Here is a 13898-nt window from a genome sequence, read left to right as displayed (position 1 = left end):
TCCATGTTCTTCTGCTTTTGAAAAACAGTACTTTCACAAATATGTTCTGTGTTGAAAATGAAACTTTTCAAACAGAATACTAACATTGGCTATACAGCAAAATTAAATAGGAAGCACAGTGTCTACTGTAACTTCTGGTTATGGGCAAAATCAAGTTTAAAAGCCGAGTATATCACATCCTTGTCTCTTGGAGAATATTAAGGAACTAATCATGGGAAAGAAATGGACTGAATTATATTAGGGGGGAAAATAAAATAACACTATCAGCTGAAGTCTCTATTTGCAGAGATAATGTAACCTTCTGGGCAGTTCCTGCTGTCATGGGCTGTCCCTCTGCTGTGTAGTTCATGGTCGAAAGCACTGTTTAATGCTCTGGGGAAAACTCCTTCCCATAACCTGGTACTTGACAGTACTAACATCTGTACTGACCTATGCAGTTCAATGGAAATGCACAGCAGTTCTTTGAATGTGCATTTTTTTCTCATGCGTACAGTCATCTACAGGGACTGCTTGCACTTAGTACCCTGTGTTTGGGTGTGGTGTTTCTGGAGAATTTGTGCTTTAACACAAGAAGAAGTTGCTTTTTATTTTACCAGAGGGAAAGGTAAGTCCTTGGTCACAAAAAATGGAACCAGAGTTAAAAAAGAAAAACACAAAAGCAATTAAGATGAAATTTTGAGTATATTTAACACCAGCCTCCTTCCCTGGAAGATTTTGCAGAGGCATCTCTCAGCCGTGAATCCTTAGGGGCAGTTTAGCACCAGGACACTTCCTGGGAATTGTGTTTCATATCATCCTTTAAGCTAACTTTGGAAGTTGAAGAACTCAGCGTGCATCTCCTTTTCTTCTTTGTTCCCCTTATCTGTTAATTTAGCACTTGACATAAAACATGCTGTACCCAGTTAGAATAGAGATTTATCTAGCTGTTTCTGATAGTAGCCAGTAGCAGAAATGAGGAGAAATAAAAGCAAGTGTGTAGGAATACCCTTCCACAAGACAGTTTATTCTCCATGAAGTGTCGCACAAGAACTGTGACAGTGGTATTGTAGGTAAGGTTTATTTAACGTGTGTGTATTCACTGGCTCTCAATGGATTTATATTCCCAAAATGTGTAATGTCCACTCACTTTTTGGGTACCATTCTGTCATTTGCAGTGTATGTTATTTACTCAACAGAAATATGGTTTCTGAACTTACACTGGGATGGTCGGGATGGCTCAGGTTCTTTCTTGAGGACTGCTCTTTGAAATCAAAATGCAACAGGAGGGACACTTCTGTCTTAAGGGGTTTATCTGTATTTGAATTCTGTTGTATCCATTAATTAGCATCTCCCTTCTACCTTAAAAAAGCTTCTTTTTGGTCATCTTGTGAGTGCACGACAAATATTCTGCATGTCTTCCAAAGACGTGTGGCCTTGCAAGAGGATCTCTTGCTGTTGTCAACTACTCGGAGGTGAGGTGCTGCTGCAGGAAGCAGGAGGGTTTCTCTTACACACCAAATTTTGGTGCCGTGGGCTACAAAAAGATCGCATGCTCCCATTTCAGACGCTGAGGAGATACCGTGGCCTTCAGAACGAGCAGCCCCTTTCTGACCGCCTGCCTTAGCGCTCATCTGTAAAGTGGTCAAAAAGTCATCTTCATTGTTCTGTGCTTCTTGTTGTGAAGATAAATTCTTTTTGAAGCTGTATAAAGTGCCTAGTGATGAGCTTCTCAGAAAATTCCAAGAGGAAGTTAGTAATACAGGCTTCGGAGCAATGCAGGAGGCCTGAGGCCCAAACACTCAGGAGAGTAGAGGAGTAAAAAATATGTATAAGGTAGCAGCTCAGTAAACATTCATATGTCTGTGTGTTGAAAAATATAGGAGCTCTCTGGAAATCAGAATATGATTATGTAGGTGAGCACAAGGGAATTCAGTGAAAACTGACCAAATGCTGAATGGCTTTATTTTGTAGTCTTGTTAATCTTTTTTCAAAGTAGGCTCTGCGTGCAATATATTGTAGTTTAACCTTGGTATGACTGGTTTTTGTCATTCTTTTCATGCTTATAAGAAAAAAAAAAAGAATTACAGCATTCATTATTAAAAAGACTATGTATTTTTTGCTGTGCTGCATTGTTTTCTTGAGCCTACTTACATGTCTTAATTGGCATGCAATTGCTTTCCTAATCCAGATAAGTAGTCTTGAACTGTAAATTGCCAAGTCCAGTGCCTTTTAGATTGATGGGTGGAGACTCTGCTGTTATTTGCAAAAGATCACTGAAAATTCTGCATTGCTGGCCTAATAAACTATAAATTCTGTCAGTATAGAAAGATAATCTCAGGTATTTGTAGGCTGTAGTATTCTGTGATAAATGGTGAAAATCTACTTTATTGCATTGGTAAAAGTTGGAAAAATAAGTTTGAAATAACTTATTTTTTAGTCCTTTTAGTTAATTGTTGTACTGACCTATTTTTGGTATAATATTAGAGGCTGCAATCTGAAGACTGTTCTCTGATTCCCTGTAAACCAGTGCACATTACTGGGTAATAGTTCTGGCTCATCTATTTATTTCAGCAAGGCTTTTTCTGTAGTAGTAATACTGAATTCTTCACAAGGATTTAGTGATAATCCTGTTGATATTTTATTGTTTGTGCAGTTACGAGAATGGATATAGATATTCTTGTGTGATGTTTTTATTGCCAGTAGGGAAAAAAAGCGCGCAACTTTACAAGAAATTCTAATTGCTCTTCACTCGAGGAAAATTAGCCTTAACAAGAAATTTGATTATAGCTGTTGATCATATTTCTTCATTACATATAGCCTAACAAGCTATTTTATGGAGAGTTTTCACTAATTGATAGCAATCCCTTCCAAACTTCACTCTGGAGCTGCACGTAAGCAAATATTCACATATTGACAATTGCTTCATGTGGGCTATGTGATGGTACTTTGTCTTCTGTACTTTAGTATTAGATTGCTTTGCTGTCTCCTGAGGAAGATCACAGTTTAATCTAGAATTTACAAAGTATATGTAATACTTTGGATACTTTGTATAAAAATAATGTAGGAGATGAGTACTGTCCCTGGACCTTGTCCCTTCCAGTAGTACCAGCTGTGGCAATAATGGTCCGCTGTGGTTTTAATCCTCCGTGCAGAGATTGACATGAACTTGCAAAGCACAGAAGTTAAAATAACACACTGGAATACATTAAGGGTGTATGTCGTACAAAATAGCATTATTTGTTTCATTCCTTTTTGGGAGAATATGTATTAACTTGTATGTTCAGTTGAACAGAATTGTATATCAGTTCAGCTTTTCCAAAATACAGACGTCTGTTAAATAGGAATGAATTTATACACACAGAAATTGTGTCTGTTGGAACTTGCATAGTAGAAATGGGCCCCAGATGTTACAGTTATGTAAGAGCCTAATCTAAAGCCAACCGAAGAGAGCCTTGTGGGCTTCAGATCACGCCAATAAGAACATTTTCAGGAGAATTAACATCGAAGGAGATTGCAGTAAGCTAACATTGTCTGTAGCTATTGTAAGTATAAAATCAAACTGTATGGATGGAGGGGTGTGGCTGGAGTTAAATTTGTACTTTGAAGGGGAATAATGTGAAATGAATTATCTTTAATAAAAAAAAGACTTCATTTAAATGTTAAGCACAACTGTATGTATCTCTAAGCTGTCATTTTTTCTGTTTACTTGAGTAAGTTTGTGTGTGGGTGGTTCATTATTAATGTTTTGAGTGTGAGATACTTGTTTTGAAGTAGATGTCTTTTCCGCTTTTAAACTGGTACAGCATTACATTACATAGTTATTGCTATGCATTACAAAATAGAAATTAAACTCACAAAGGGGGTTAGGCCCTTGGTAGGTTATCTCATAATGCTTTGCAGTGCAATTTGGGGGGTGGAAGCTTGTTGCCCCACGCTACTGGCATCCTTTCCCCTTCTTTTGTTGTCTTTAGCTGTTTCATTTTACTGATGTGGCAGAAAAAAATACAAAAAAGAAAAAAAAAAAAAAACAAACAAGTAGTTTCGTACTAGACTAGGTAGGACACTCTCCTCCTGGAGGGGTCTGATAAGTGCTGGGACCATCAGAGGGGAGGGAAGGCACTGCTGGAGGTACCAAGGATGGAGGCAGGAGTGGAGTGGACCAAGAGCTCTGCTCTCAGCAGTGGTGTTTACTTATTTAAACTGTTAGTTTAGCTGTTTTATGTGATGTTCATGTTTTGTGTGCTGCACTCGGATTCCTGTAAATTTCCTAACACGTCTTTCAGTGCCATCGGGGAACTTAAATTTTCAACTAGTGCTGAAGTTCCTTCTCTGCAGAAGTTAAAAACTCTTGCTGCTCTATGAATCCTGCTTTCCTAACCAACACCTAACCTCGAAGTACTCTCGTGCACTGATCCTGCTTTGTGGAATTTGCAGTAAGGCAGTGTCATGTAAAAGTGGGAGTGTGTTTAAACTGGACATTTTCCATTAAATTGATTTTTGGCAAAGCAGTGTGTACTTGAAGTCAGGAAGATCAGCATCCATAAGGATGCAACTGTTGCTCTCTGTCAGGAGCAGAAGTCTGCATGACAAATTCCTCAAGGTAGCTGCTCAAAAGTGAGGAATATGAAGGTGCAATTCTTGGTAAGCCAGGCACCCTTGTTGTGAATTTTGCCCGTAAAACATAGCTGTGAACCTTTTTCTCCCAGTAAGTATCTAACCAAGTCAGCTTGTCCTTGTTAAAAAAAAGAAATAGAAATAATTTCTGTGTGTGTTATAACCAGTAACCCTGCTGGTTTGAGTACTCAACTGTTTCAAACCTTCAAGCCTGTTTTGCAATATTCAGGCATTACACAATTTTCTCCTTTATTCTGTGATGCGTTTTTCGTCTTGAGCCCTCTCCCACTTCTAGAAAATAGTTGACTTTTCATTGGCCACAGAGCAAAAAACAAGAGATTGACTTTTTAGCTGGTAGTAAAGAAACTTTTCCTTGGAGGCAGGAGACTCTGTGTCCCTTACTTCAACTGGGCAGAGTGTAATCGGGAAACGGTGGGCTGTCCTACAGCTCAGCTCCTACCATGCTGGGTAATTGTCTTCTGCTAGAAGTATCAACCAACCACTCTTGCAGCATCTCACCTGGGACTCTGCCACATGAGCGGCCCTGTTCAGTTAGTGTGCAAAACGCTAAGCAGAATGGCCCTTTGGTAAAGCTCTGAGAGAGAATAATGAACCTGAGAAGCCTTCATGAACTTTGACATGACTAGGAAACTGAGTGGCCTCCTGCTGACAGGACTTGGGCGGTTTTGCATGTTTTCTGTGGAAAGGCTGTTGCAGCAATTTAGGAAATCTGAGTTTGAGTCCGTTTGCTACTGAATTGTTGAGTGTGTGTGAGCTTTGACTAATTTATTGTCTGTCTTCTCAACAAAAATTTTGTAGATGTTAAAATTCATACATATCAACTCTGTGTACGCATATACAGTGTTCTACTGTCTTGCTGTGTTAAATAAATGAGGGATTTTAATACCTTGATATCTTTTGGGGAGACTTTGCATCTTCCAAAAGGGGAAAGAAAACTCTTCTAAAGTTGACGCTTACCAAGTGAGAAGAGTTGATAACATATCCTTTTGCCATTCATGTAAGTTACATAAATACCTTCCATAGGAAAAGGGAACAGCTTGGACCATACTTAACTCAACATGAGGTCTTTGTATGCGGTACTTTGATACCTAAAGAGTTGGCCGAGGAATCTCAGAAACATGAAGTTATCTTTTGGAAAATTGTGTAAGACTGATGAGGTACTTGATGGCTGCATAAAAGCAAATGAGGTATCTCAGATGACTGAAGAAAAAAAATGCATTATCTTCCTTTAAAATGGGAAGGAAAGGAGAAACAGAAGAATTCTCCTGTCTGTATATATATATTAGAATTAGACATGTGGATTTACGAGTTGCCATGCATTACCTGTTCATGCATTTATCCATCAGCAAATGCCAGATAACATAATCCATAATGAGGCAGAATTACAATAAATTGCCTTAATTTGTTTGCCATATGCTAACCATGCCCACATGTCCACATATAGATCAGCTGATGCACAATAACTTGGGGATGAGAAAAATTACTCATACGTCTAAGCTTTTATTACTTCTGTGTTATTGACTGTTGTCATCTCTAAAAACTCAGTTTTGATCTGGTTTGTCAACAAGAACTTTTTTAGACAGACATCCATTTTCAACACAGGATGGAATGAAGCAGAGTCCATGTACATTGCTTTGTTAAACAAAAAGACAAAACCAAAAAACCTTAAACATTCAATAGCAAGCTTCTGTTAGTATGTTACTAAGAATGAGTATTTAGTCAATCAGTGCTTATTTTCTCATGTGTTTAATGGCATTTATGGTCTAAACATATTAAAATTTCATAGGGTTGTGTTTAAAGTTGATTGAGACTTCTGATGAAAGCACTGTGTAAATACAGAGTATTAAGATTTAATGTTAAAGCTACTTCTCCATTAGTGTTATACAGGATTAAAGAATGAATGAAAATAGTAATCATTCGATGAATTGTGTTCCTGTTCTCTTAATAAAGACCTTATATTTTTCTGTAAGTGGCTGAAGGTCACTCACTTCTGTTCTAAGGCACCTTAATTAATTTGTCAGGTTACACACAGCAGGTAGCTTTTGACAGACCTCGTACTGCTTAGGTGACAGTTCACCCTCTGGGGCAACAAAGGGAAGAAGTCATCTAGCATTTACTACACAGTAGTTCTGTCCTTGTCTGCTGCTCAGCAGTTGAAAAAAAAAAAAAAAAAGGAAAAGAAAGAAAAATAAGCTGTATTCTATTCTATGACTAGAAGATTTAGGGAGCTTTTGAAACTTTGTGATCAGTACAAGGGAATTTCTCTATTGCTATTTCTGCAGTTTAAGTCATCTTATTACTGTGTTTTCTAGTACAAAGTTCCTTTGTTTCAATATTGTGATGCCAACGTTAGCCATGATGACAGCCTGGTCTTGCAAACTTAGTTTCAGCATTCTGTAAAATCTGCTGAAGGGCAGAAAATAAGCCTCTGGATTCAGAGCTGCCCTGTCCTAATTGCGATATTCCAGCTGGGACTGTGATTGTGTATTCTTCAGAGCAGTTCTGATTTGCCCCAAGGTATTTGTGTCCCACAGCATGTGTTAAACTTTTCAAGGATCATGATTTTGCCAAAAAGCTAACTCAGTAATTGTACTGTAAAAAAAAAAAACAAAACAAAACAAAAAAAAAAACCCAAACAACTTTATTAATACAGTGTTGCATCAGAAATTGCTATACTTCTCACGGCCTTCTAAAATTGTATTTGCTGAAGTTTTACTGTTTACTTCCTCTGAAAACAGTAGTTTTTTCAACATTTCCAGTTTAATAATGCATCCTAGAAGTGCCTTATGGAAGTCAAAATAAATTATACAAGAGGCTGTGAATGTTCTGTGTGTTTTTCTTTTCTGAATCTATTTCAGGTAAATAGAAATATCTGTTTAATGAGAAATTTGGCGATCATCAAAAACTTCTGCAAAGTTTCTATTTATTCAGTTCTATCTTGGCATCTGAACTGAACCTAACATGAATATTGGTTTCTGAAACAGTGGTAAAATTTTAACAATCCTGCATTCCCAGCTTCCCCTTGCAAAAAAAAAAAAAAAAAAAAAAAAAGTAAGCCTTTTCATGTAAAACCCAAAGTCACTTCTGGTTTCAATGAGCTGGAATTTTTAGCAGTGTGGTATGCAGCTAATATAAATAAGAAATTACATTTTAAGTGATAGGGGGACGGAAGAGGATAGCTTTATATTGACCTTGGTACACCTTAAAAGTGGCTGTGTGAAAATAAGCGTAGAAATCAGTTAATAAAAATAGAAGCCGGTCTGAAGTCTTTATTTAAAAAAAAATAATGATTAATCTGTTTTGATTCTTATTGTGAGATAAGTAGGTGGAGTGTTCCCTTCCCTCTCCAACTACCATCGACTTTACAGAGCGTAATCGGTGTTAAGAATTTGGCCTTTGGAAATAGGCGATGTTTTCAGCTCTCACAGGCCGGAGTTTTGACTTTAAGGGGCTTTGCCTGCCTACCATGCCTATTAAAGACGAGTCTCGAGGCGTAAGCAGAGGAGAAGATTCCCTAGCTCACTGAGCGGCTGTAGCCAAAAAAAATGTTTGTGCTTGTTGCTACTCTCTGGAGTCACTGCCTCATCATTTATTATCTTAGTGGTAGCAGGAGCAGAAAGCTGCTTCTCTGCAGCTCTTTCTCTGTTCAAACCATTCCTTGCCTGTTGCTGCCTGCTCCTGACTCCTCTTTATTGCATCTCCAGAAGTCAATACTGACAGGTATCCTCCATTCTTCTTATTTACATTTAACCTATACTCTTATTGTAAGCCAGTTGACCCTAATCTTGCAAACTCTTAAACTCATTAGGGCCAGTATGCACGTGAGCTCTCCTGATGATTTCAGTGGACCGGCAAATGCATGGAAGTACTGCCATACTGACGGCTCTAATGAGTTTGGTTTTAGGATTGGAGTTTTTATAACGAATTAACCATTAAGTTTTTATAACGAACGATTAAGGTTCATTGGACTGCATCTTCTACCATGATATATCTCCTACCTTAATTATGGTCAAGCATAGTTTTCCTTTTGCAGAAGAGATTTCCAACCTAAATTGCGATTTCCAACTTGAAATTCCAGTGCCTAACGTCTCTGTTTGGGGGCAGGGAAGAAAAAAAATCTGTATCCACAAACATCAAGAAACCGATTACCCAGTGCTCCTGTTCAGATACTGCTCCATGGCTTGTTTCTGGCTGCGCAGCCAGTTGTTGTATGTTAACAGGAGGCCATGTGTGCTGCAAGGCGTGCATCTGAGATTAATCAAATGTTATGTTACTCCAGCGAGTGTGCAGGCTTCGTTCCTACAGCGGCTGACGTCACCGGGAGCGCGGAGCCCTCCCACTCCTCCCCGGTAATCGATGGTGACGGGCTCTCTGCTGAGCCGTCACCTAACATAGGGACTGAATCAGATCAAGAGCTGAGAGAACTCGCCAGCAAACAGTATCGCTCCATGCAGACAAGAGCCGGGCACTTTACACCAGGCCTTAGACGGACAAGTATTTCAAACGATGGTTAACGCAGGCTGATGTGCTGAAGTTCGCGCTGGTGCACTGCTGCGCGTCGGCGGTTTTGCTCCTGTAAGAAGCGTTGCCGCTGCTGGAAGGGCCGGCCCGCCTGGAGCGAGGCTGACATGCTTGACAGACGCCTGATGTCTCCTCAAACTAAGCACGTGACTCCTGGGGTAAGCATATGTTGAAGGAGCGCAGGCCAGATGCTCCGGAGCCCTTTAATTGTACAATGCAACGTAGGGGCCGGCTTGCAAGTTAACTTAATTGCGGTTAAACTGTTTCACTTTGCTCTGGTCTAGCCAAGCTCAAATGCTGTTGTAAAACGTGCCGGCCTTTTCGTGGAAGTCCAAATTAGACTTTTGAGCTTCCTTTTTTACAATGTACTAACTGGCCGTCACGTTGATAAACTGGGAAAGCTGGGGCTGAGGGGTAGCGCAGGCGCGCGCAGGTGGCTCTGGCTGAGAGCGCTTCCATCTATAACCCTATTAAAACAGTTAAAACGAGGTAGCTTGCCGTTTGTTCCGTGTTTTGGGGGATTGTGCTAAATGATTGTTTTTTTCCTCAATACGAGAGCAATGGGACTCTCTGCTGGCAGTAGTTTGAAGTACATTCTCTTTACAGACTCAAATGTTCCACTCTGTATTACCTTTGGTTTGGATTAGGTTGTAACGCGCTCGCGAGTTCTGGTCTGGCAGCGTTTGAGCAGGTGCGCGCAGCCAGGGATGTATAGGAGCAGATACCCCACTACAGCTGTGCTTGTGAAATAAGATCTAAATAGATGACAAATATTTTTTTTTAAGTTATGATTGGACGCGCTTTGTTTTCTTTCGTACATTGTAGAAAACGAAGGATGGAGATTAAAATAGTAAAAGTAACGTAGGCATAAACTTAAGCCAAATGTTTGGCTTAAATTTGCTGCTTTCTATAACTTTTAGGAGAGTTGCAGTAAAAGAAGTGTACCAGGGGCATGACAGTAGCTTTCCAGAGTTATTCTGAGAAAACCCAGGGACGGTGTCTTGTGTAACGGCTGCTCCACAGCTTTCTTCTAGAAGGAAATCGGATTTGGATCATTCCTATTCCTGGATTATTTAGGGATCTCCACATAGGACACTGGGTAGTTGTTGCTAACATCCATTCTGTCCTCCTCCTCCTCCTGTGGTCAACTTTTCTTTACTCAAATTAGAACATTATTTATCATGTGTTTGTGGGGGGAATGATGCGACAATGGGAAGTGTGCCATGAAGTAGGAAGGTATACAACCACCATATGCAACTCCACAGGATTTGTTTTCAGCATGGATGTTCAGAACAGCAGAAATCAGCTCCTAGTAGAATCACAGAATCATTTAGGTTTGAAAAGACCCTTAAGATCATCGAGCCCCACCGTAGCTATAGCGGCCTTTAGCCTTTTTTCTTATGTAATCAATACAGTTAAAAACATATGTCTTCAAGTTTTAATACATATCTTTTCCAAGCAGTTCTTAAGGGTTCTGATGAATTAATGTTTTGGGATTCTCTGACATTGCCAGTACAATTATAAATGGGGTGAAATTGGAGAATAATATTTTTGGTGGGTAAAGGTTGTAAAAAAAAAAAAAAAAAAAAAAAAAAAAGGTCAATTGGAAAATACTGTTTTCCTAAAGAGAAGCTACCTGATGTTAGAACTTAGCTCAAATAATGTCCGAGTTCCCATGCAACATTTTCATCTTTCTGCCTACTGGTCATCAAATAATGTCATCAAGGGGACGGTGAGTTTGATTTATCTGGGCTATAGAGTAAAACGAAGCTTTTCCCTCATATCACACCATGAAGAGGTCTGCAGAAGTCCAAGCACTATCTGGCATAGTCGTAGAGGTCTTGGTGGATGGAGGAAGAAGTTGCTGTTTGACAGGGTAAGGGGATCGCAGGGAGCGGTGCTGTGGACGGACAGCCCTTGTGGACTGAGAAGCAGCCACAAAGCAGGATAGATGAAGTGGAACACAGACGTGTGTGGATTTCTGAATATTTGGTCAACCCTTCTTTAAAATGATGGTTGATGACCGTTCTTTTCATATTTCCTGAGTTTCTATCCTAGTTTCTTCATGTGTCATGAGGGGAAGGGAAGGGACAATTTAGCTTTGCTAATGTGAATTTTGGCTGTAGCCACTTTTTGTTTAGAAGCATTTCAAAGGAAGCTGTGCTTGCAAATTAGCTTGGTTTTAGCAGTACTGGTCCTCAAACGTTATCTTATTGAGAAAGGAATTGTTTAGATGGCTGAGAGGAAAGTAATGGGAGGATTTGGAAGATTAAAAAAGAGATATAGCTGAAGAACTTTCTCTGTCCTATTTCTTGGCATGTATAATTAAGTAAATTGACTATTGATAATAGTCTTTTAATGGCAGATGTTGCATCAGAAGTGGATGCAATTTGCATAATTGAACAGAAATACAGATAACCATTTACTGGATGCTTTTTTTCTGAATTGCCATGTTTCAGGATGTCCCTTGTAACAAGTTGACCCCTGAAGTATTCAAGTCAATTAAAATGTTACAGTAGGATGAAATGAAATAATACTTATTGCATAACCACTGACATATTTTCACATAGTCCTTGTGACATAGAAATTCTTCAATATGGAAAATTCTGTAACTGCCAGAAAGTGTAAGCACATCAGACGCAGTAATTCCTTGCAGTCTCGTGAGGCACTCATTTTGTCCTTACCTCACCCACTATGCAGAGAAGTGACATCCTACCTTTTGCCAATTTGCCCAGATTTTCCTGAATTTATGTTTTTAGCATCAGTGGAATATATAATTGCTGCTGCTATTTTTTAGTCAGTTTTCAAATGGCGGTTAACCAGCCTAGGAGTTCATAAAATTAAAAGGATGAATTGTGCTGTTTGCTTCCCAGGATGGAACTGCAGCATAAAAAGGGTGTAGAACGAGAGGACGTAAAGTGCCTTGAAACTTCATTGCATTGAAACATCCATTTTTTAGACTATGAAACCGCTGGGCTGCTCTGTTTTAAAGTGTCTTTTTGCTATGGGCCAAAATACAGAATATATTGTGAAAATAGGTTTTTCTATTTATGGATTTTCTATTTACACACATATGACTTTTTGCGTTTTTTTTTTTTTTTTGCTTACTGATCCCCAAAGTTGTTTGTTATAAGTACAGTATTTGCAAATTTTCATGCGCCGCTGGTGCTGCATGTACACTGCATGAAAGCCTGTGGTTTCCATTGCGCTTGCAACTGCTTAATAACAGCGACCAATGTTGTGTGAAAAAGATAGTTTGAAAATTCTCCATACTGACTGACAGACTAAGTGTTTACATTGCTGCTCATGCCATCGTGTTATATTTAAACAAGCTGCTGAGTATTAAAGAGTATGGACAGTCTTTGTATAACAGCTCTGATTTTTAGGTTGATTTCCTAAGACGAGATTTATGCAATCCCACTTTCCATCTGTTAGTTGTGCTTCTCAGTAACTTCAATCCAACGGCCAATTTAAATCAGTCTTGAAGAGGTCTCAGAAGTACTGAGTGCTTATAACAGACCTTCTCGGGGGCTGGACGGAGCTGTTAAAGCCATTTGCTCGACATGCCAGTGTGTGAGAGTCGAGGCACTCCTGGGCTCCTCTGGCATCCAAAAGATAGCATCCAGCCAGCCGATGAGCACGAATTTAACTCCAGAGTAGCCGAAACTAATGCTGCCTCTTCTTCAACCAGCGACTCGTGGAAAGGGAAGGGGAGTTTGGGGAGGGGAGGGGAACCGAGGGTACGGAGCATGTGGTGTGTAGGGAAAATGAGAGAGAGCTGAAGGTATTGTGGAGGTGTGTGTGGGAAACCAGGCTTCATTACTTCTGCTCTGCACAAAACAACTTGTTTTTCTTCAGCTCGTCATTAATTATACATTGCATTTTGCAGTATTTTAGTGGATATAAATTTCTATTTTTTTCCTGAATGTTTTGAGGCTGCCGAAAGCATGCTGACAGATTGACGATTTAGAATATTCATCCCTTAAAAATTATTAGCTTGTTAGTTGATGGTATTGGTAGAATATTAGTATCGGAAAAAAATAGCGTTTTAAAGCTCTACTGGCAATCCTAGGTATAAAAGCTAAATTTCACTTTGAGTAGGCTCATGCTGATCAAAGGATGTCAGGAGAAAGGCTGCCTCACAGTTGCAGTAGTTGTAATGTAACTTAGTGTCTTCTCAGTTTGACAGAGTCCTCAGTCAGGTATGTATTGTCGTTTCTGTGCAGTTCAGCACAGTCTTGTAAGGGCGCAGTTCAGCAGCTCAGTTCAGCAGGATAGAGCTGCTTTGAAAATTTGTGTGACCCAGACATGCTTGGGCTTTTCACTTTTCCTTCTTATTAAGGGGATGATCGGGAGGGTTGGACTAGATGACCTTTAAAAGTACTTAACCCAAACTATTCTATGATTCTATGATTTTGCTTATGTATTTAGGCATTGTTCAGGGACTGTTTTTTATTTGAAAGTTTCTGGTTGTTTTTTTTTAATGTCACATTCACATACACTTTATCATTATGTGATAATAAAAGGCACGTATCTTTCTTGCCTTTTAATAAAGTTACAATGAAAACAGTATTTTCAAATCATAATATTACTTGAAAGAGTAGTCTCTTCAGTATTTGCTCTCTAGAAACTAGTAAATGAGTATGTGTAAGACATTGGAAAACGTAATGTTTTTTAATGGTTTTTAAATACTGGTTTTCAGCAATATTTCCAGTTCATCTTGGAAACAGGGTCACTTTGATATGTAAGAAACAGGTTAATGC

General features: G+C 39.2%; 1 protein-coding gene across 6 annotated transcripts in view; it reads left to right on the top strand.

The window, feature by feature from the left end:
* Positions 1 to 13898, top strand: part of CACNB2 (calcium voltage-gated channel auxiliary subunit beta 2) — a gene marked incomplete at its 5' end in the record, with an annotated part of 254788 nt that overhangs the window by 119015 nt on the left and 121875 nt on the right. Inside the window, one exon of one of the 6 annotated variants that reach the window (XM_082479487.1) lies at positions 9243 to 9293. The exons of the other annotated variants lie outside the window; for them this stretch is intronic. Within the exon in view, the coding sequence (XP_082335613.1) occupies positions 9243 to 9293 (51 nt within the window). Of the gene's footprint in view, positions 1 to 9242; positions 9294 to 13898 lie in introns of those variants that run through there. 6 annotated transcript variants of the gene reach the window in all.

This window comes from Vanellus vanellus (assembly GCF_965231255.1).
Source record: "Vanellus vanellus genome assembly, chromosome: 2".
In the NCBI taxonomy this organism is placed as follows: domain Eukaryota; kingdom Metazoa; phylum Chordata; class Aves; order Charadriiformes; family Charadriidae; genus Vanellus; species Vanellus vanellus.
Note: the sequence above shows the minus strand (reverse complement) of the source record. Positions and strands in the feature narration are given on the sequence as shown.